Raw genomic sequence first — 22,477 nt, forward strand, 5'->3', positions numbered from 1 at the left:
TTCCCTCAGAGGACATGTATGGAGGTGTCGTATCTTGTTGTGGCTCGTTAGTACATCGGGATGAATCGGCCACAGGGCTTTGACTATCGCGCACATCGCCAGAGTCGCCACCTCTAGAGAGTATAGATATCGACGGCCGCCGTCTTGAATTTGCCAATATATCGCCCGAATTGCCTTGCGCATAGTGCACCAACTTATCGACCTGTGACATATTGAGATCCATTAGAGGTTGTCATTCACTAGGAATCTAAAGAACAAATTAATTCACGTCTCCAACAATGTATCATTATCCCCGCGGTATCGAGAAGTGTTGATAGTTAGGTAAAAGATACATTTTGGACTCCTGTAACGACCTGGTGGAGTATTCAATCATCAATTAATAACGCGCCAACTGGCTACCAACCTCCTGACGCACTGCCAATCTCCTGTTAGGCATCTTCCTAATTCCCTTTGCGTGGTTAATTAGGTACTCATTTTCCTCTCAACTTGTCCGATACGGCAACAACGGGCCTGTTCGTTTTCCCATACCTGGCGCTCACGAGATTAATTTACATTTGTAACACTCAGGGAATAGGTCGTTCTTACATATGAAGCATCCAGAGCCTCGTAGCTGTTACCACGACCGCGAGTGTCCAAGTCTCGCCTAGCCCGACAGCCATCCCGTCAACCTTAAGCTCAAGCGTAAACGGGTGTTTCAAATTAGAAATCGTTTTTGTCCACGCGAACAAAGCGAAAATCTCGCTGCCGCTCTCTGTTGTCGCTGTTGTTGTGGTTGCCAACGATGCTGAGGACAACACGGCCCTGCTGCTATTCCCCTTGCTAGAGCTGGATGAGACACGCAAGAGTTTGAACCCCCCTTGCTTAGCTTCTTCATCTTTCTCGGCCTTCATTATCTTCCTCCACTCGAAAGTTTCACGGCGCTTCTTCTCCTCACTTAATCCTACATCGAGGGAAAATTGGAATGCCACCCCATTCCCGGTGCCTCGTGCATGCATCATCTCCCTAACCATGAATTTTGAACCGGGTACTCGGGGTGGAAGCAAGACGATACTATTTGGGTTGAATGTGTATGCACGGCAACCCATTTGTGACTCCTAGTGTTTCAAAGCATGCCATGTCAGAAATGAAAGTTGATTTCTGTGAAATGGCTTGGGTGTCTTCATCTCATTATATTTATAAGATGCGCTCCTTTAGGAATGATATGGTAGACGTGTATAACTTACTATCAAGTATTAGTGAGGTCTACCAAGAAATGTGATTTTACACATACCATCTCCAGACGCGGCAAGGATGCGATCCTTAGTCGATATTCCATCATATCTAGTGTATTATAACATGCCTTGTTGGTATTCGAGGTCAACCTCCTCAAGCACTGGACATGTCCTTGGTCCAAGTATACCTCCTTAGCGAGGCACGATACCTGAGAAAAAGACATGGTAGAATTGTATCACTTACTGCTCACGGTAAGCATAATTCTTGGAGAAGTGGAAAAGCTTAGGTACATACCAGAATCATGCCCGGACGAATCCCTAAAGGACCGCTAAGACTGTAGCCAGTGTGTTGTTCAACAGCGAATAGGCGATCATCCTCACCGCCCGGTCCACAGAGGTAGAACACTTTGACAAGAGAAAGGTTCCATTCTGTTCCCGTAAGCCTCTTCCCGTCTAGGGACACAAATGCCTTCTTGAGACACAGCAATGTTTACATACGATAAAATGCTTTCATGACGGGAGGGAACGGGCGATAAGGAGTTGCGGTTGTAGATACGTCTCGTGTTATTTTTGCATGGTGATCATAGAGTTCTTGTTCCGTCTTAAAAGAATCAGCCACGGATGCTGCATCGAGGTTGTCTGAATAATGATGCTCCTTGTTGGCGAAGCTCCGAGGGCTGGTTCTGTTCTCGTCGCTCATTTTGAGATATGTTATCAACTAGTTTCTAGTGTGATTTGGATTCTTTGATGAGTGATGAATGTGATAAGAAATATTATCAAAAAGGATGTTTAGACCAAAGAAAAGGATGAACCTAATGGAAATGACACCCATGCAAAGAAATGAATGAGGGGAATTAATGATTTAATCGTGATACAGCTGTATTACCAACGGATGTTCCCATAGAATACCACATCAGAGAGCTTCCAATCTCTACATAGGTATTACCACATATGTCTCATAGGTTACTCACCGGATTCGTTTCAGTCTCTTGTATAATGTGAGTTACGCGATCTTTTAGTTAGCATACGTAGAGCTTTCTCGCTTATATTAATTAAAACTTCAATATGTTGCGGCTGGATGATGCATGTTGGTAGTAGGTGCATATAATCCTGACATATTCGTTACCAATCAATCATTTCCCATTAGCATCTAAGTACCTAGTTCAAGTCTATGTGTTAGTAGTTACGTATCACGAGGTAAGTAGGTATGACAGCTGATTGAGCGTCATATGACGTGACATCAATCCCACGGGAAACCATCGCTCGAAACTTGAAAGGATTTCCATTCAAAATGGGCTAACGAAAGAGTCCTTTGTAGTTCCCTTGCGGAATACAATTATGAAGTCGTGGTAGCCTAGCTCATGCGTTGAAATCAATTACTTTTGATTGAACTAAGCTAGCCTTAGTCAGTTAGTTTGATCGCTTTTGTTTCTTTTAACTCAGTGATGCTATTTATAGATTGGATTTATGGTAGTCAGTGGCCTCCATTCCGGACCATTGGCCTACAGATTACTCAACCCCTGAACCATACGGCTATTGCACTCACGTCTGGTGACGGAATTAAGGAATCGAATGAAGGGAAATACTTTAAAGTTATAATATATAATGAATTCGAAAAGCTGGAATTAGGAGATTGTATTGTGTTCTAGATAAAAACATAAGTCGTCGTGTATAAATGGGGTAATTAGAAAAATGCTTTCCATGTCAACTGGTCACGCCTATTGAAGGCAGGAAATGTTATATACCTAGGTACGTAGACGAGTACCTGCTTACCTAAGTATTATTGACAAGAATAGCTTTGCACCCTTTAGACCTGAGACATTGATATTATGCGTCTATGAATTGACGGATAAAGCCAGGCTGGAACCAGGCAAAAGAAAACAGTGAACACCCAACCATATCCAAATAGCCGTGTCTGTGTGCTATGTCTTGCAACTTGCTGACATTTTCTCCTTATCATAGGTTCAAGAATAGTCTCCAAGAAACATAAAACGTAATTTAAAAGAAAGAATCTGAATTCTTCTCTAGCATTGCCCTTTCCCACTGTAACGAAATTCACAAGAATGTGACATGTACCAGATAGTAAGAAGATCCAGAAGGCTCTTAGTGCCTTGATCATGTTGCTGGCCATTCTTCTTTCAGCATATGAATTAGCTAAAAGCACTTGTGGTGTTCGAAGTTTATGCAAGTATGAAGGCATGAGAATTGTAAAGGGTGCAACATGAAGCCGATGCCAGAAGACTCCCCAGAAACGCCGTAAAGAGTATGCCTCAGTTATATTACCAAACAATGGCGGCCACTCCTGAGGCATGTCCCAATGCATAAGGCATACGAAAAATAATGCAAAAAGGTCGTGCGAGATTGTAAGGATCGTGTATGTATCCCAAATCCAGTATATGGAGAAGAAAGCCCTCAAACACAAGTCCTTTTCTATCATAGAGGGCCATATGGCTTGTTTGGGCGGTGCGAAGTCTTGGAGATTGACTTCTAGACTAAGCAGAAAATGGCGTGTTATATATCCAGTAGCATTGTGTTTCAGTAGCCATAAAGCTAGTACGCGAGTGCACCTTTTTAAGGCGAATTGATGTCTCCCAATGCCATTATCTGTGCTACCGCGTACGGCGGTACTGGTATCTTCTCCTTGAAGGGGTAGTCTTCGAATGTTACTCCAAACCCGGAAAATGGCCTTCAGCCTTTGAGTAAACAGCGTTGAACTTGATGCTTGGTGAATGACTTTATTTTCGACGAAGAGGACTAAAAAGGTATGTATGGCGGCCCAAACAACAAATTGGGCCCACATACGACTGTAAGGGGTCGGCAGAAGGTCTGCTCCGAGTAGGGAATTCACCATGCTCAAGACGTGGAAAAGACACAAAGCCCACCGGTTAAAGCCTATCGAATGTTGCACAGCAAGGTAAAAGAAGAAAGTTCCAAATGTGAACCAATAGATGGTACAGGAAAGAATTATTCCACCCATAATGTCGGAAGGTACAAAGATTTGATAGAGCATGAACAATTCGCCATGAAATTTGACTGCTTATTCTTATATATTCCAGTAAAGGAGCTATGAAATGCACGTAGGCTTATTTTAGACATGGGCTAATACTGTCATATATAAACTGTCGTTGAATGATTTAACGAAACACTTTGTTGGAATGTTAGGTGGCTGGAAGCCTACGCCTTATTTCTCAGGGGTATATATGTACTATTGATCTCCACCTACTCCTAGTAGCTTAACCATCTAATACAACACGCATGACATACATAAACTGTGTCTATCTCAACAAATCCCTTAATGATTAGGGGCTTAAGCCTTATATAATCTTAGTTTTCCGCAAAATAGTAATTAAGGAAACCTTGTCTTAACATAATCCCTACCTGTTCAAATCTACTGATGTATCTAGCTTAAGTATGTATCATAATCGAAACTATCGCACGTAAAGGAATCTAACCGGTGTTTAAAAGGGATAACATAATCTAAGAGGATAAGTACGAATAGGGTTTTACGTACATAAAGCTCTTGTCAAGGTTCTGATGGTTAAGGGTATGATGAGGAGATGGGAGTTAGTTCTCCCCCTGGAAGCCGTGAGACGTCCTATGAAGACCTGTTGGTGGCTGACGTTAGAGCAGAGTGGGCGAAGGCCGGTACCTATAGGTAATTATACCAGTCCCTAGAAGAGAGCTCAGAGCTGCCTGTGCAATAACGTCGTTTTTTCCTTGCCTTTAGTTCTACCCCGTAGGTAATAATTCTAATAAGATAAGGTTTTACTTGACAAATCAACAGTATTAGCATGTGTTAAGAACAGTCACGCGACTATATTGATACTTGAAGCAACAATACAATTAACACGGAAGCAGATACGTCAGGTTTTATTATCCAAATCTGTTGTTCTTAGGGTTGGTGTTAATTGACGACATTTCCACGACGCTTCCCTACTTCTCTAAGGAGGTTGATAAAGTAAACTTTTCTCGACGTGATCCCAGTTTCTCTTATGTGCTTAGGCTAGGAGTAATGTTGCAAGGTGAGAAACACCAGAGCGACCTATAACGGGATAGAGGTATCCTTTCGTTCAGGCTATCTTTAGCAGAGCCACCAACAGACACCTATATGAGTAAATGGGTTAAATTCCCAACAAACCTAACTTCAATATGAATGGACTCATGTGCAACTTCACCTCCAACAATGATGAACATACTACCTATATTAAATTTCTCGGCATAACATGATTAGAGTAGTATCAGCAGATAAACGACCTCAGGGGTGTTTCCAAGGTTCTGAGATCATTCCTTAGCTTTGAGATTTTGAGTATTAATTATATAAATACCTAGGTGCGTGGATTCGAAAACTTAGATTATATTCCTCGAATTGTTAACAACACATAATCCGTCCCAACTATTATCATACATTCGATAGGCGCAATACAGCTTCATTCTCACAACTCTCTGAAGATGCCTGTTGCCGTCATAGCTGAAGTCGTTAGCTACACAATCCTTGCTAGTTCTGTTGGAGGCTCCATTGGATCCTATTGCGCCGACAATCCGGGGGTTAACGGGTGCGTTAACAAGCGTGATATTCTCAACACGGAATCTATTCCACCCATAATGGCGAGCACCAGAAAGCGACAGGACGTGGGTCCTTGTGGTGTACCAAAATATGTTTTCGATCTTTGCCACGACGAAGGCGTTTCTGCAGGCATAAATAGTTCCATTCCATCCCCTGGTGGTAGGTTTACTTAGCTCCATAACGCAAGCAATACAATACATATAGATACTAACGAATGATTGCTACAGAGGCAAGGTTTGACCACGTACCACCCACCTGTATGACCTTGAGCGGAGCTTTGCTAGGAGGCTGCACTAACAGCGGTCCTCGTGTCGAGGCTTGTGGCACTGACTGCCTTCACTATACCGGACTAACAGATGAAGACTTTGCCCACTTGTCCAACGCACTCAACGGCAAATAAGTTGAGAGTGGTGGGTTTATAGCTCACTCTGGAAGTTTCCCACAACGTTGGGATTACATGATGGTCTTGGTGAATACGTCGAGAAAATGGCCTCCTCGGCGTGTTCATCAAAAGGGTATATCTGAGTTGTTCTCTATTACTTTCTCGCTGGCTGAGATATGTATCTACATTACACGTTCGCTATTTCCGTAAAATAAAAATAAACACGGTGCCTTAAACCTTTATTTCTCTTTGGAATACATCCAATAATTCTTTATCTAATATATATTCCGAGACCACTGTCTCTTCAACTAGTAGTTTATAACTCGGAGTTGGGAGGCAAAATACACTTGAACATCCACGAAAGCCCTGTCCAAAGTAACTACCTGTTACGTATCATATACCGTTCATCTCTTATATCCTAGGCCTCGTCCACTAGATTACGTGACGGTATATTTTAGCTCTTAATCTCTGGCTTGTAGAGAAACAGAGGTACCAGTCAGAGAGATAACTTCGTCAATCTGAGACATAAGTCACTAAAAACAAGATGATGGTTTCTCAGAGAGGGTATATCGGTAGAGTTTATTACGCTAAGGATGGCATCCTATATATTGCTAGAGAAGGGCTTCCATTAAGACAATGCCTATGGATCTTTCATTAACGACGCTGTGTAACATAACATTTAGTAATTAAAAAGAGTAGGTAATCAATTAATCGTGGGTGGGTTCAATGCACCACTGTACCCAAGACAAGCGGACAGCATCTTTGCTAACAATATGAGATTGATGCGGAAGATATGTGTCGCCCAATATAATGGCTTTGAGTTTTGCGGGACTGCCTGAGTATTATAACTGATGTAAGGTAAACCCCGTGGTTGGTGTAGGATCAGTGACCGGGCCCTTCGATGTAATGCCTACCCATCAAGAGACTGAGAAGAGAAGATGGCAGTTTAAATACCTATATTTACCTCGCAACTAAGCTACACACTTTATGTGCAATTCAGGATTTAGGTATTGATAATTATAAGTAGCAACCCTATGGACTAGGTACATAGGTAGGTACGCATCCGACTCAGAGAGTTGTTGTCGCTGATAAGAATTGCAATGATATCAGAAGTCCCAATTTCTGCCTGCTGCCCGTGATACTGGTAATATGTTTGCTACACCAGCTATTTATTTCCGTATTTTCACCACGTGGTCCATTTCTTAGAAGGTTAATTATATTTCTTCACAGCCTGACCTTCTGTCTCCTGATCATCAACGTAGTAAATCTCTTTTTAGAGTAGAATCCTAGCAGACATCGCTAAGCTTTAGCTTCCGTAGCCCCTTGTGCTTTTATCGCGTGTTCTTTGTGGACTAGGTGATGGGTTGGTTTCCATTTCTTGAAAAGCTCGCATCCCGGAAGTCCCATCAGATGTCCTAGGAACTTCTCGGGCTCATATGGATCGTCAAAGTAATCAAGGTCAAAGGTCAAATCCGGATCTACATGTCGGCAGGTCTCGACTTCGCTAAATACCATTTCTTTGTACGCGTGCCCAACGAACTTATCCACCACAAGGATTCCGTCGACAATTTCCTCACCGCCGACCCAGTACTCCACTATAAATTGTCAATTAGAAGTCATTTCTGTCGTTAAGGAGGAGTGTGAACTAGCATATGAAACGAGCTGCTAGGGGAAATAGGTATGTATGGAAATGACGGAGAGCTATTTTAACTTACTAAGATGTTTTACAAGTTTGCACTGCCCCAGATCTAGAGCCAGGGTCTTGTATTTATAAATATTTTCAATTTGCGTCTTGTACAAGGAATCAAAAAGTCGGTTGAAACCAGTCATGGCAAATATGTCTCGGTCGAAGTTGACATATACGCAACCGTGTGGCTCTCCACGAGTGCCGGTTGCGTAATCATCGTCATATAGTTCGTCTAGTGTGCCGTCTCGGATGAATTCAATGTTGTTTGCGAGAAACAGTTGTAGGCGGGTTTTATGGACGGGAATCTGGACCGGGTAAAGGTTCAAGAAGACTTGACGACTTAAGAGGTTGACGCAGAAAGTCGAGCACTCGAGGAAAGGGGTTGGCAGAATTTCCCTGCTGATTTCATCGAGGATGATAACGCGGTCCTTGTTGGCGTCGAGAATGAATTCTCTCCATACCATTATCTGAATCTCTTGTGCTAGTTCGGGGAACTGGTGGAAGGTTTTGGGGGCGCCCAGAAGCGACAAGGCTTCCTGAGGCGCCATAACGTAGCAATACACAAAGGGATAACTGTTCGAGTGAGGTGCAAATGATTAAAAACTTGGGATGGGTTCTAGAAAAAATGATTTAGAAGTCCAAGTTGATAGAATAAATTGTGTGGGCAGGCAGCCATCTTAGGTGCCAAAGTTACTTGCTCATCCATGATTTATAATCTAGAATGCGGCTTCTCTATGTCTTGGAATATCTAAGCACTTGTCACCAAATCGACTTCAAATCGGAAGGCGCAATCAAACAATAGAGAGATTTATGACGCAAGATATTTCCTACATAGTTAGACAGCATACACAGTCCTTGCCCAGGCAACTATTTTACTTCGAAATATTTGTATACATGTACTCACTCAGTAGGTATCGAACATATGTACCTACCTAGGTAAGATAGGCTGCTTCAATGTTGATTTGGAGATAATTGCTATCAGATTAGGTAGTCATTCACCTATAGCCTTTAGTACCTGTAGTACGTAGAAGTGAATTGCAATGTGCAGCGGAACCAATTTTGGCCCCAAAGCGGGTGTGTATGAGATGACGTTCACCTAACTAGAATGAATGTTCGACCGTGAGGCGGGTCGACTTGATTTGTCATATGATGGCCAACGGCAAAAGGGGGCGAAATTATATTGGTAATTCTATGTCCTACATATACAAGGTGCTGATTAATTATTAAGTAAAGAGTAAGAATTGAATTCAAGAGGAATGTTCAAAAGCGTTGTCACAGATAATATGTTATTGTCGTGTCAAACGCTCATATTATGACCATCGCCGATGAACAGGACGTATACCTGTGGCGATATATCGTATTTGCTATGCACATACGATACGAGACTGGTAAAGCTTATCAAGCGTGCAACGGAACCGAATGCATGTGGCTCATACGATCGTGATGACGCCAGCAGGTAACTTAGAGGTTGAGATGCACTTACAATTTCGCGCGACATCCTCAATACTCAGCCCTATATGGCTTGACAAGATGCATAAGCGAAACTATCGTACCTGAAACAGTTCGTATTTGGGCATCGGTCCCGGAACGATGCTCGGAATATATGCACGTCAGAACTCAATATCATTCAGACTTCAGCTATCTTTTACCTGTATTATAACCGGAAAACCTTCGTTGAAATTTTCGCTTCTTCTATGAAGTGCATTGGCTTCCTTTAGAGTCTTCGGGGTATTAGTAATAGAAAAGGGGTTCTGGTAACACAGCATGAATAGCGAGAATTATCCACAGAATGATTGCCGGAGAATAATGTTTTGATAAATGATGTCTTATATGCGACAAATCATCTCATGATGATAGATATAGGAATGATAGAATATCACTAGATTCAATGAAAATCCAATAGGTACGATACGGACGTATCATTTTTAGGTGCTGACATTGACTGCGCCTGATGGAAGTTATGACCTCGGCTAAACTACCCGAGACCTTAAAACATATCACAATACTCGAAACTTCAGGCACGCGTAGAATTTGGCAAAATATCGACTTTTTTAACGAGCGTGTGTGATATGCGCGGCTTATATGTACATGATACCCAGATCCCCAGAAATGCTATCGACAGAAAATATATACATGGAAAAGGCGTTATATACAATGCGTATTCATAGCCGCAGCCATGATTCTAGGGACCAATATCTATGTCAAGATACCGCCCCTATTCTTCCAATCTCGTCGACTAAGAATGAGCCCCCTTAAGAGGCAAATCCACCGACGGCGAGTTGAAGAGTGTCCGGGCTAACACCCGACACGACGCCGGCCGAGTTCTGGCCGTCGGGGTTGACGTCGTCGTATGAGAAGGCGTAACCCTTGTTGTCGGTCTCGTACTTGTGTACGATGCGGCCGTAGTGGCTCGTAGGGCTCGTGGTGTAGTAGCTGTCCTGGCCGACGCCCGGCTGGACGTTGCCGCCGTCGATCAGTAGCGTGCTGCGGAAGAAGGCGGCGCAGAGTCGGGGGACGACGGCATGGTGGACGTCGTTGTCGCTGTCCTCGATGGAGAACGGGCCCGAGTTGCAACCCCAGATGTCGATCACGGTTGGCTTGGGGTAAGCGCGGTTGTCGCCGTTGCAGGTCATCTGGTTGCCGCTGGCACGGCACGTGACGTTGCCGGCGGCGGCCTGTGTGTTGATAGTCAAGTCTTCGTTGGTGTATTTCTCCCAGACTTGGTCGATATAGTCGTCGTAGTAGGTCGACATGGCGCTGGGGTCGATGGACAGGTACAGGTTAGGCGCGAGGACGCGCAGAGGGTTCCCGCTCGAGTCCGTGACGCACAACTTGTCCCACGGCTGGCCGTCAGCGGCCGCCTGCGCCTTCAGATCCGAGCAGATGGAGGAGATGGCGTTCCCCTGGAGACCTTTCACGGTTTGGGTCTCGCCGCTGCCGAGAGTTAAGGTCATGCCCATGATCAGACCAACGAAATCGACGAACGAGATGTTGGCGTAGATACCGCCCTCCTCCGTGTTAGTGAGCTCGACGAATCCCCAGTTGACAGCCGCTGAAGGGTCGCTAGGGTTGGCGGCCGACGGCTCGACCAACTGAACTGCTCCGGTTCCATCGACGACGGCAAAGAACTGAAGGTTACCTTCGGCAACCCATATGCGGCCGGAGCTGATGTAATCGGGCAGGGTGAACTCGGTGGTCTGACCTTGAGCATTCATCGGGAGAGCGACGTTGGCGTTGACCGCCACTGGAGTCGTACTGCCGGCAGGGTCGGGGTAATACCAAGATCCATTCGTCGAGAGCATGATATTAGCACCATTGGTGTCTTTCCCCGTCACGTATACATTTAGTTGTCCGCCACCAAAGTTGTTGAGAAGAGATATCTTGAGCGGGTTGGACTGGACCGTCTGTCCAGACTTGACCACAGGAACATGTGTGCCATTAAGGGTATTTTTATCAGTGATAACCAGGTCTGTCTTAGATCCCGGTGTTGCAACAATCGGCGCAGCGAAGGTTTCGGCGACGAAAGCCGTAGCAACAGCTACAGCTAAGTTAACAAAAGCACGCATGATGTATTGTGCGTATACTCCGAAGTCTCGCAGGGAGGGGGCAGAGTTATTCTCAAAATGACTGAACGATAATAAGGAGTGTGTGTATGTATGTACCTAATCTAAGGAATGGACGCCTGCGGCCTGCGGCTTCAGAGCGGGAAAGGGAGTGGACAGTTCCAAAAGAGAACCGGTATATCCGTGTTGTACACCTAGGAGAACATCCTGCAAGAGAACGATACGAGGAGCCGGACGTAGAAGTTATATACGTAACGATGCTCTAATATACAGTGAGACTCGACTTACAAGAAACGTTACGAACCTCTTCGTTTAGTTGCATCGAAGTCTATGTGGTTCACACAGGCCAATAGGTGGGCAGAGCGTAACGATGACCTTCCCTTTGGGGCCAAAGGATCGATCATAGTCTGAAACTAAACCTCATGGAGGTGTTGCTGCAAGTAAGGCGAATGAGCTTTGTCCTACAACGTAGTAAGGTTTATTTCATCCCATGTGTGCACTAGACAAGGACTTTATTTCCGAAGGATCTGACGGGAGCAGGGGGGTTTGATCTGGCAGTCTGGGAGCTCTGTTCCAAAGTTGGAGAAGAGAGTAATGCCACGGAGCCGGGATCTGTACTTTTAGCCCGCAGAACCTCCGTAGAAGCGCCTCTCTCTAACACTTTACCTTCCCTTAATTACCGTTTCCAATTTCCTAGGCCGTTAGTCGACCAATGAGAGGCCAGAATCGGTTTCGACGCCACAGCTACACATACGCATAAACTACCTACCCTACCCCAGGCATACTAAGCTCGCCGTAGACTTAAACCATCCGATTGGGACATGTGATATGATCGTGAGTATCTTCATTGGGCAAGCTTGCTAATAGCCTCAGACATGATTTTTCAAGGCTCTCTTCACCTACCGACTGTTGGAAGGGAAATTTACGGAGCCTCAATCTACGGCGTAACGACCTTGCCCACAAATGTATTGACACGGGACTTATATAGATATCCAAGGTCCCGACTGGCTGTGGCTCTCTAAAACTCCAGCCAGATCCTTCTCATCTCTAGGTACCTAATGGATCTCATAATTCAACGCGGGGTACGTTCTTCCCCGGCCTATGACTCTGTACGCCTTGACGCTCACAGCTGGAGCCGCTTACCTTCCTCTATCGAAACTTCGCGGTGGTATGTAGGACCGAGCTGAGCCGTCTCGTGACAAAAACACCGATGTGGCGGTATTCTTAGTGCACCAACAGAGGTCTCGACTGCTCGACTTCCTATATTGAATTCATTCCGACGAAAGGGATAACGTGCCTTTCTGCGGGAAAACGCCTCGTGCTTCCTGTTTGGCGGCTTTGTTGGAGAAAGCCGGGCACACACATGGCCGAACGGATGTAGCCTACTACGTAGTGCGTGGTATTCCTAGGTAGAGATTTGTCACGGAGACTTCGGTAGCGACCAGAACGGCAGCCAGGCCTGCAGAGACCTATAGACACCGAAACCCAGGCACATGACAATTCGTTTGATGTCTTAGTTGCAGCTGACACCAACAAACATCACCGGCGAGATGATAACTGTAACATAGCGGTAACATCTTATAGTCTGGAAAGGGTTACCGCTTTGCTGATCTGATAGACTGAATTGTCCCCCTCCCACAGCGTCGGCATAATTATCAGAACTACCTAGCCCCTGATCCCGAGTGGGGAGCTAGTAGCAGCAGCGGTACCTAGATTCCGTGCGACTCTTGCTATTTTTAGACACCGAGGAACAAGTCGGCCCCGGACCCACATCATATATATCCTCTGCAGGGCGCCGCTGTAGAAAATTGCGTGTTCAGCGATTTTTCAACCGGTCATGTTGGGTCAGCGTTATGGTTGAAACATCAAGGCGCCCAACAGCAAGAGCTGACGTTGACAACAAAGTTCATTCGTCGGAGCAAGCACGGCTAGGTACAGAAATTTCCGTTAATACTAACATACAGCCATACGCGTAAGACGATTAGTCGAATTATGTCTGGGAGGCATTGAACGAGTAGAGGGGCCGAAGCCACAGCACGTGATAGGGATCGTCCACGATTGTGAGTGTTCAGGAAGGAGAAAAAGAATATGAATGGATGAATCGTCGTTAGAACTTTAGAAGAGTGCCTCGCCAAACAATCTATATGCTTGCAATTTTGCTTTTCCCCCCTGTGCCCTGGCCCCCGAGGATGTCTTATTCTTCCGTCCCCGCTCCCAATGCGACGCTGTTCCTGCAGGCCCCGACTTGTCACCTACCTAATCGAGCCTATCAAAGTCCAAAACGACCCTTTCACAACCCGAACATTCTACAGTCGTCCGACGAGCGATGAGACATACTTTAATTAAGGTTAAGTGAGCCTTCGCCTCTCACAGTCTTCCTACGCACCTCCACTGGCCTCCATTCGCTTATGCGTGTCTGGCATATCTGCTCGGCTGTCGCACATACATAGTACACCATAGTACGTAGATTGGCGATCCGGGGCACGGTAGTGGTGGAAACATGGTCCGGGGTACGGAGCATTTAATGAGAGCTTAGTTTGGCACACGCTACCAGCGGGTGGGCTGCGCCAATCAATGATCTGCGCACATCACTCAGCTGCCATCTTGAAACGGATTCGTTTCAACCGGGTCAGGGTCGGAATCGGCCGAGGCAAAACAATAGCTATAATTCTTCAGCTAAGACTCAGCTTATTTAATACCTACATATGCTACAAACAACCACAACATCACCAACGTCAACATCAACGTAAAGGACAAAGGATGCGAACATCGATCGCCGTCCTCTTTTATACATACCTACCTACCCACGCGTAAATTTTTTTTTCTACTTTCATATCGTGAAATTAAAGCCATGTACCTATGTAAAAGGCTTCTTAGTCCACTTGGAGTCTTAGGTTTATTACAGGATCAATCCTCTGGCTATCTACCTACCTAATTCAGCGTCTAGTTAGCCTGGTAGAACTAGAAATAATTTCGCCCAGCAACTTCTATAACCAAAATCCCAAATTGCCCAAAAGAAACTAACAAGAGGATCCAGTCCGCTGAGGACTAAGCAATCACTGCAGGGCTATCCTTCGAGAGACTCATAATATTCCTACGATGCAGTGTCACATCCCCACGCGATGAATATTTATAGCTACCTCTACCAACATTTTGGACGACGATCTTGATTCACCTCATTAAACTTATAGATCTAGGTATGGTTCATCCTGCTGAAGACTGTTCAGCTCCGTGCCTCTGTGCTGCTTCGCTGCAATTTCGCGATTTATAACCATGACCACAGCGAGAAGATTTGTGTATTCGGGGTCTAGATCATGTATCCCGAAAGACTCAGGCGTCCCGATTTTCCACATCCGAAGTAAGACGTCGATGTTCTAGAGGGTGAAACGATATTATCTCAATTATCATAATCTCAATTAGTTCCAATATCACTTCAGATTACTTAAGTGTCTATAAAATTGATGCGGGCCGCATGAACTTGGGATACACCAACACAATAGACTTTCAGCCTCAAATCAACATTACTACAAAATTACTGACTTAAATATGTTGGTCTCATATCTCATATTGTTAAATGTTCTCGGTGAATTTATGTTTCACGGCTTGGATAACCGCTGCGGGTTTGATGGAAGTATGATAGATCAGCAATGCAGTATCGTGGGCAATTTCGGGGAGGCCGTGATCCCCTCCCTATCCCTTGCCGACCTAGAGATGTCTTCTAGCTGGGGTAATCCGTGAGCGTGGCTGATGTTCCTAGGTAGACACGTGCTCGATATAAACTCATGGGGTACCAGTGATAACATCTGAAATTCTATATGAACTGAAACCTCGGCTGTTAAACATCAAGATTGTAGTCATGAGGAAGATACAATACATAGGTAGTCAAGTAGGTACCTAGTTTAATATCAACGTATTCAGGATTATTCGGAGAAAGATGTCTAACAACTTCCTTATTAAAGCATTCTATGAGGAATGTTTGTAATCTAATCTGTATGGCTTCGAGTTCGTGCGCTGACCTTGTCGCCCTCGTGCTTATGGATTGAACCCCCTTTTGCCTCGTCGCTGGCTTTAGTCTTCTGATTTGTGCTGTTTTCGCCATTTTTGGTTGTCTCGGAACCTTTGAAAACAACATGCTTGTCGTTATTGTCACTAGATCGTTTTGCTTCTTCTCCCTCATTTTCATCGCTATCAGGAACATCGACCGCCTCATCTTCGACGTACTCATCATCCTTTAGCTCAGGTTCATCCTCTTCATCCTCGTTCTCCCGTTCTCGCTTCTGTTTCTTATTAGCCTCCTTCCCACCCTTCTTCACTTCCTTGCCCTGCTTATTCTTGGTGTGAGGTTCTTCATCATCTCCGTCCACATCAATGCCACCATGATCTTTCTGTCCTGCCTCCTCTTCACTATTCCCCTCATTCCAGTTATCCTTCTTACCATCTTCCTCGGGGTTCTGTCCCTTCGCCTTACGCTTCGTACCCGCTTTGCCGCTCTCGCTAGCCTTTTCCTCTACAGTAAGTTCGGACGACCGTTTAACCACGTCATTGCCCGACCTTTCTACGCGGACGGCGGGATTTCCTGGATCGGCTTTTCTCTTCACCATATTCCCGCGCTGCGTCTCGATCTCGATTGCGCCATGCTCTTTGGTCTCCGCAACTGTACCAGCTGGGGCACCACCTCCCCAGGACCAGGAAACTATATAAGATCATTAATTAGTGGAAGGCGCAATTAATAAGTTAATGTAGAAAAAAAGAGAATTTGGAGTCCAATGTTTTTTAAGCTACTAGCTTGATATACTTGAGGAATTGAGAGGTGTACCTTTGTCTCCCTCCTCCGGCTTCTCGCTTTTGCCCATGATGTCAATTCTTGAGAATTAAATGCCCCTAGTTTAGGAGGCTGAGGTTGTATTCAATACTTGACGCCTACACGTGTGTTAAGTACCAGCGAAAAGCACTCGCATGATAATGTCTTCAAGAATCCAATGGATGATGTTGAGTTGTATTATATGGATAATTCTTTGTCAACTTCCTAACCTCATTGCGTCACGTTGATCATGATTCATCATCACCCTAGTGCCAAGAGCCCCGAGAATCAGATCGATTGACGCACCCTGGCACCCTGATCTGCGGAACCTAGAGCTGCACTAGATTCAGAAATATGCGCCACTTACATGCCTTTGCTCAGACACCTTGTAAGGCTGAAGCAGGCAGCGGTGAAGTGACGATCCGCACAAACGCATAAAAAGCAGCTTCAATACCAATGATTGTGCATTGAGCTTTATTCACCAGCATCGTCGTAGTAATTTGAGATAACTCAGACATCCCTCATAATGTTTTACCAGGCCTTAGTGTCGAAATATCTCATGCACCAAAGGCCTAGACATCGCACCATGAGCTAGAAAGCGGTATATACGTCATATGCCAATTGGCACAGATGACATCAAAACCTAGCAAATATGGCCTATGCGTCCAAATCCAGCTCTGACAACATTATCATATGACAAACGTCCCAAAGGTCTCAACACCATTGATTCACTCACCGCCCCTTAAAAATCGGCTTCCTCTTCTCCTTAAACGCCTCGAGCGCCTCATCCCTATCCTCGGTCTTAACCACCTTCTCGTACGCCGCATTCTCCACCTCCTCCCTCGCCCAGCTAACCGCCTCCAGCGCAGCCCTTACGGCCACGGGTCCGCCCTCGCAAATCTCGCTCGCCAGCCTCACGGCCTCCATCAGCGCCGCGTTCCTCGCGCGCGCCGGCAGCCCCTCCTCTCCCCTCCCCCCTCCCCTCGCACCGTTCTCCTGCGCGACGCCGTCCCGCTCGTCCTCGGGCAGCACCTCCACCAACCGGTCGGCGAGCCCCAGGAAATACGCCTCCGGGGCGGAGACGCGGCGTCCGGTGAGGATGAGGTCGCGCGCGCGAGGCAGGCCGATGAGCGCGGGGAGCCGGTAGGTGCCGCCGGCGCCGGGGATGATGCCGAGCCGGGTTTCGGGCAGCCCGACAATGGCGGTGGAGGCCAGGACGCGGAAGTGCGTGCATAGCGCGAGCTCGAGGCCCCCGCCCAGGGCGAGAGATGATATGGCGGAAATGGTGGGGATAGGGAGGGCGGAGAGGGATGTAAACGTGCCGCGGAGGTTGGAGAGGAATTGTTGCGTCCTAGAGGGATCGGCGAGCTACTGTTAGCTGGGAACCATGTAGTGATGTGATGTAAAAGTGCAGAAGTGCCAAGTATAAGGTCATATGAAGACGGACTCTTGTTCTGTAAAGCCGCGCCTTTCTTTCAGGTCTGCGCCAGCGCAGAAGCTCGCGTCGACGGCGCTGGCTAATATCAAGGCCCGAGTTGGTCCTTTCTCATCTATGCCCGCGGCTCCTCCGAATCGTGGTACAGGCGGTATCTCATTGCCTTCTAGTGTGTACTGCGATTGGATATCTTCGACTTCGGCTCGTAAGGAGGCTAGGAGAGCTTTCGATATGGCGTTGCGTGCTGATGGCCGATTGAGCTCGAGGATGCGAATATGGCCGGTGTTAGAAGTTGGAAGGTTCGTAATTCTGATTAATGGACCGGCGTCGCTAGAATACAGACGGAAAAAGCGAATGGTTGGAGAGACTAAGCGACTGCTCAATCGTGGTGGCATTGTGCTGACGCGGAAGCTCGGTTTGTACCCGCAAGGTACCTGGATATGATGTGCTGACTTGAATTGTTTCCAATATATAATGAGATAGATTCAACCATATAAATGTGTCGACAGGACCGCTGAATGAAAATTGAGTTGGTATAATTGAAGACTTGTATATGAACGGAGGAATGTGAAGAAATCCATGTGTGGGAGCTTCGACGTCAGAGTTAAAGCTACTAGGTACCTAGGTACTCAGACCACGGATTATAGCGGCTATTGGCGGGGAAGGTGGGATAGTTGGTACAGCATATCGCTATATCGGCGTAGAATGATATATGGATCTAATCCATGGATGAGTATCTCGCTTTCACCATTTGAATCCTTACTCGTAAATACCTAGTTAAGTCGACTGTGCTAAGACCGGAAATAAAAAAAAAAATGAAGTTGCTCACAGAACAGAGGAGCGCATCGCGTGAATTAAGAGAGGTATTTCGTCCGGAGGGCCAATTAAAGGAAGCTAAAATCACCTTACGTGATTTCCTCTTTGGAGGTAGCACCGACGATGTCATCGCACCCTCCCCACCTAATCCCGGAGCTTACTCGGCTTGCATCATCTAGGAAGGAAACAACAACCTTATAGCGACAACCAACCTTGGTTCTCTTCTCGCCTTTCTCTTCTTCTGAATACTCTTGTGACTCTAGTCTTTACTCTCGATTGTAATCCATTTCTCCACAATGGCCTCCACCGATCCGGCAACCATCCCCCCCGAAGTCATCGAGTTTGCGTCTCGGATGTATAATGCAGCACGCGCCGGCGACAAAGATGTATTCGAACAGGCATTACCAAGAGGACTTCCACCTAACATGACCAACGAGAAGGGTGATACTCTTGTAGGCAATAGTCGATTATCAATCAATTATTCCGCGCTCATTGCTGATGAATGAACACGTACTCAAAGCTCATGCTTGCGGCATATCATGGACATGCCGATCTTGTCAAGCTGCTTATTCAACACGGCGCCGACCCAAATAGGATAAACGACAGAGGTCAAAGCCCCCTAGCCGGCGCTGTTTTCAAGAAGGAGGATGCTGTGATTGAAGTGCGATATCTCTCACCAAGAGCCTCGCAAACACTAACCATCTAGTAGACATTGCTAGAAGGCGGCGCCGACCCAGATCACGGCTCGCCTTCTGCGCTAGCGTGCCTGGCCATGTTCCAACAGCAGGATAAATGGGGAGCTAAATTTGAAGGGGCGCCCGGGAAAGGAAAGGCTGGGAAACCAACTTCTGAATAAATCATAAGAATCAGGTGTTGGAGGGCTGTCAAGTTTCTTTCCAAGCACTCCGGTCCGTCTACTAATTACCTAGGTACTCAGATCTGACAGCGATCTGGCTAGTAAATTTTAGTGGATAACCGCTATATCACAGGGAGCCCAGCCACTGAAGAAAAGCGCCACACAATGCCATCTCCAGCTTAGTCAGTTGACAAATATCTGATACTCTATGGTCACGTGCTCTAAGCCAACTCTTATCCAAGATTAAGTGGTCTGTGTGTTGGGGATATCTTCAATCTTTGGTACTTCGCGTGATTTCCTCTGAGATAAGATTGCTGTTGTAAAAGCATCTGTCGTTTATATGCAGAGATCTCAGGCAATGAACAAGTTGAATCCTTTATTAAGAAGAATCTAATGATTAGTCTGACAGCTGCTCACCTACTCTAATGGACCAGGTCCGAAATATAAACCATGGACGGTATATGATTTTATAATATCCACCGTAAATGCTCTGACCTAAAAATAGTACTCCCGGCCGATCAGAATCGCCCTTCTAACCCTCGATTGGAGATTTGTGCAGGTTAAGGAGGTAGTTCAACTTGCCATCGTCCTACACTTTCCTTCAAGGCTACAACGAGCTTCTGGAAGTTGCTTCGAAGCTCAGTGACAGAACTTTCAGGCATCGCACCAGATGTGTCGAAATTCTACCTGTCAGCAACGCCGTTGATGGCGAAAAGCGATAACTAGCTCCAGCATTCCAAGGAGTCAAAAGGATATTTAGATTTACATGGCGAATTCTACTCTAGATAAGGTACCTAAACGACTGATCTACGTTCAGGATAGTTGGGTGGAGAGTTTATCTAATTTGACGACCTGCTTCTTTCTATTGCGTGAAGGAAATAGTCAATGGGTGTCGTATAGAGTTTGAATTGCCCATGGGAGTAGGCACCTAGTAGTTGACTGCCTAGGTAGGTACCTATTTCCCATCGCATTCTCACCATTGACCAGTCTGGAAAAGAATATCCCTAGAAGACATCTCATTCCCTCCACTATACCCCGGCATTCATATATGCGCACATCCACCGCCCGTTGATAGGTCTGAGAGTTCAGATTTCAAGGTTCGTGAGGATTAGGGTTCGAAGTCGGTTTCTCAACCTTCTTTTCCATTTGTGTCTCTTCTCCCGTCAAAACCCATCGCCGAAGACCTATATATCTTGACGTTCAAGATCGGCATGTGTTGATCGTCACTCTCCTTGGCGCGTTTCTTAATGGTTTCTTGATCGGTGCTAGGACGGGGAATTGTTGGGTATCGGCAACGTGAGCGGATTCGAATCCCGCTATGGGCGACTTAGCCAACGGTTTGACGTCGGGATGTTCCCCCAGACCTCACTGGGCGCTTAAGCGTGGTTCTGAAACGTTGTGAAGTCAGCTTGGGGGTTTCTATCTATGGTCGTACTGAAGGTCAGAGTGGAGGATAAAGATTTCTGGTCTCAGGAGATACTCTACCTGCACCCTCCATACCTACGTCAGGCATACAGGCGAGATATGTTCACAGTGCATACTGTAATGTATAGTTCCTCCGGCCACAGGCAAGTTCATCATGATCACTTAGGCTCTTTCATCCGATGAAGCCTTCTAGCTTCTCATGATGCTCCTTGTCAGAAGCCTCCCCCGCGAGAGCTGGTAGTCAGAGGTCTCGCCAGGATTGGCTAGTAGCCCAGATAGATCGGAAGTCGACCTGTACAAGGCCGCCCTGATGGCAGTTGGCTCTTGGGTGTAGACAAAGGAAGGTTCATGTGTGTATACCGCATCCCCTGGAAGGGATTAGTTAGAGCTCTTCGCGCAACAACGTCGTCCTTCCCTAGCCTCTTGGTTCCGCCTTGTGACACACCTAATGTTCTGCCGTTGATGTGATGACCTTTAATGTGGCGACTAGAATGACTAGTCGCATCCATGTGATAGTACCTTGATGTCGTTCAAGTAAAGCTCGCTATACCCTAGCATCATCTGGCAGAAACATTACTGGGTGGGCCCAGCCGGTTTATTCATCTTCTTTTTCGTATGCTGGAAAGTTTACAGAACGTTGATGGAGAACAGTCCGCCATTAGTACCTAGTTAGGCTTAACTTCGCAAGAACCTGTACGCAGCATCGCGTTAGTAATGATGATAGTTCCCTTAGGAAGCTTTCTGCCGACCTAAGCAATAGGGTAGGGGAAATCTTACGATACTTTCGCTTTCGCCTTTACTACTCAAGCAGATACTGCGTCCGAAACATAACTTGAAAGCCATTGGTCACAGTATGGCGATGAAACACAATAGCCTTCGAAGACATTGACAGTCACATCGTTCGCGATAACCTCGCCGGCGGCAGCATGTCGTGCAAACGTCAGTATATGTGGGGTCGTAGCTTTACACCTCGCACATGCAGTTCTTGGTGTTAAAATCCTAGACTGGTATCTGACCAGCTCGTAAAACTGGTTCCAGTAGCTGAGACTCTTCTAAGAAAAGTTATAATAGCAGGTAGCCTTGGGGTAGCTCGGACTAGATGGATGGTCCAAATAGCCAATAATGCTCGGTGGATAATGACCAGTCTTTGCGTTTCGCCACATAAAGACACTCTTCCTATCCAGGTCACATCATGACCTGGGTTATAAGAAAAGTTTCCGATTATTCACTCGCTTCATGTAAACCGCCAAGTGAGGATATAGCGAAACTCTGATACTGGGGTAAGACTTATGAGAGTTGCTACCTACCTACCTGCCTACCTAGGTATTCAGAGATAACCCCCTTGGTCCGCACAAGACAAGGGTACTACTCTACTTGAGACGTTACCAACCTCCCGCTTTAAGGTCATATGTCACTGATTAGAGTTGAGTGTATATGTGTACCAGTAGGCGTTAGGGGGCTACTGGCAGCATTGCCGCAGTTTCTAAACTGAGGGGTCGGCTTGTGTTAGTTAAAGGGGGCCGACAGATATTCCAGGTACTAAGCATGTTCTTTTTTGGAATACCTCTTCTGAAGTTGGTTAGATACCTACCTAGACAGATGTAACATGCACAGAAATTGGGCATGTATGCCAAGGTCCGGATCATGCTAATAAAAGGTGGACGCTCAGACGCTATATTTCAGAAGAAGATACCGAAGCATTGGTATATGTGTGGCGCGTATGTTGTTAGCATGATG

At 46.1% G+C, this 22,477-nt stretch overlaps 7 protein-coding genes across 7 annotated transcripts; 2 read left to right on the plus strand and 5 right to left on the minus strand.

The window, feature by feature from the left end:
* Nucleotides 1-263: 263 nt before the first annotated feature.
* On the minus strand, nucleotides 264-2,205 carry F4807DRAFT_434392 (uncharacterized protein). Its single transcript, XM_047998792.1, has 5 exons — nucleotides 1,710-2,205; nucleotides 1,508-1,640; nucleotides 1,272-1,320; nucleotides 586-1,094; nucleotides 264-528 (listed from the first exon to the last, which is right to left on the minus strand). Exons 1-5 carry the CDS (start codon nucleotides 1,909-1,911, stop codon nucleotides 471-473), a joined length of 951 nt encoding a protein of 316 aa, XP_047852256.1. The 5' UTR covers nucleotides 1,912-2,205; the 3' UTR covers nucleotides 264-470.
* A 3,455-nt stretch (nucleotides 2,206-5,660) lies between these two features.
* On the plus strand, nucleotides 5,661-6,175 carry F4807DRAFT_462537 (uncharacterized protein; the record flags this gene model as incomplete). The annotated part of the gene is made up of 2 exons (XM_048001843.1): nucleotides 5,661-5,934; nucleotides 6,003-6,175. The coding sequence occupies 2 exons, from the start codon at nucleotides 5,661-5,663 to the stop codon at nucleotides 6,173-6,175; spliced, it is 447 nt and encodes a 148-aa protein (XP_047852257.1).
* A 1,281-nt stretch (nucleotides 6,176-7,456) lies between these two features.
* F4807DRAFT_462538 (uncharacterized protein) lies at nucleotides 7,457-8,392 on the minus strand (the record flags this gene model as incomplete). The annotated part of the gene is made up of 2 exons (XM_048001844.1): nucleotides 7,457-7,752; nucleotides 7,873-8,392. The coding sequence occupies 2 exons, from the start codon at nucleotides 8,390-8,392 to the stop codon at nucleotides 7,457-7,459; spliced, it is 816 nt and encodes a 271-aa protein (XP_047852258.1).
* A 1,495-nt stretch (nucleotides 8,393-9,887) lies between these two features.
* Nucleotides 9,888-11,691, minus strand: F4807DRAFT_434396 (glycoside hydrolase family 64 protein). The gene has a single exon (XM_047998793.1). It carries the CDS (start codon nucleotides 11,408-11,410, stop codon nucleotides 10,097-10,099), a length of 1,314 nt encoding a protein of 437 aa, XP_047852259.1. The 5' UTR covers nucleotides 11,411-11,691; the 3' UTR covers nucleotides 9,888-10,096.
* A 3,699-nt stretch (nucleotides 11,692-15,390) lies between these two features.
* F4807DRAFT_469232 (uncharacterized protein) lies at nucleotides 15,391-16,600 on the minus strand (the record flags this gene model as incomplete). Its single annotated transcript, XM_048002689.1, has 2 exons — nucleotides 16,224-16,600; nucleotides 15,391-16,100 (listed from the first exon to the last, which is right to left on the minus strand). The coding sequence occupies exons 1-2, from the start codon at nucleotides 16,258-16,260 to the stop codon at nucleotides 15,391-15,393; spliced, it is 747 nt and encodes a 248-aa protein (XP_047852260.1). The 5' UTR covers nucleotides 16,261-16,600.
* Nucleotides 16,601-18,196, minus strand: F4807DRAFT_175873 (ClpP/crotonase). Its single transcript, XM_047993518.1, has 2 exons — nucleotides 17,656-18,196; nucleotides 16,601-17,559 (listed from the first exon to the last, which is right to left on the minus strand). The coding sequence occupies exons 1-2, from the start codon at nucleotides 18,036-18,038 to the stop codon at nucleotides 16,941-16,943; spliced, it is 1,002 nt and encodes a 333-aa protein (XP_047852261.1). The 5' UTR covers nucleotides 18,039-18,196; the 3' UTR covers nucleotides 16,601-16,940.
* Nucleotides 18,197-18,755: 559 nt separating this feature from the next.
* Nucleotides 18,756-19,315, plus strand: F4807DRAFT_462542 (ankyrin; the record flags this gene model as incomplete). Its single annotated transcript, XM_048001845.1, has 3 exons — nucleotides 18,756-18,911; nucleotides 18,980-19,111; nucleotides 19,169-19,315. The coding sequence occupies 3 exons, from the start codon at nucleotides 18,756-18,758 to the stop codon at nucleotides 19,313-19,315; spliced, it is 435 nt and encodes a 144-aa protein (XP_047852262.1).
* Between the last annotated feature and the right edge of the window lie 3,162 nt (nucleotides 19,316-22,477).

The sequence above is a fragment of the Annulohypoxylon truncatum genome (assembly GCF_022578515.1).
Source record: "Annulohypoxylon truncatum strain CBS 140777 unplaced genomic scaffold F4807scaffold_26, whole genome shotgun sequence".
Taxonomy (NCBI): Eukaryota; Fungi; Ascomycota; class Sordariomycetes; order Xylariales; family Hypoxylaceae; genus Annulohypoxylon; species Annulohypoxylon truncatum.

Bases quoted from the DNA above. Each gene is read 5' to 3' on its own strand.
- F4807DRAFT_434396 (XM_047998793.1), bottom strand. From the start codon at position 11,410: ATGCGTGCTTTTGTTAACTTAGCTGTAGCTGTTGCTACGGCTTTCGTC.
- F4807DRAFT_434392 (XM_047998792.1), bottom strand. From the start codon at position 1,911: ATGAGCGACGAGAACAGAACCAGCCCTCGGAGCTTCGCCAACAAGGAG. The intron at 1,641-1,709 runs GTATGTAAACAT...TTACGGGAACAG, and splicing joins CGTCATGAAAGCATTTTATC to AATGGAACCTTTCTCTTGTC. The intron at 529-585 runs GTAAGAACGACC...CGTGAGCGCCAG, and splicing joins AGGCTCTGGATGCTTCATAT to GTATGGGAAAACGAACAGGC.
- F4807DRAFT_175873 (XM_047993518.1), bottom strand. From the start codon at position 18,038: ATGCCACCACGATTGAGCAGTCGCTTAGTCTCTCCAACCATTCGCTTT. The intron at 17,560-17,655 runs GTCCGTCTTCAT...CGATCCCTCTAG, and splicing joins CGCGGCTTTACAGAACAAGA to GACGCAACAATTCCTCTCCA.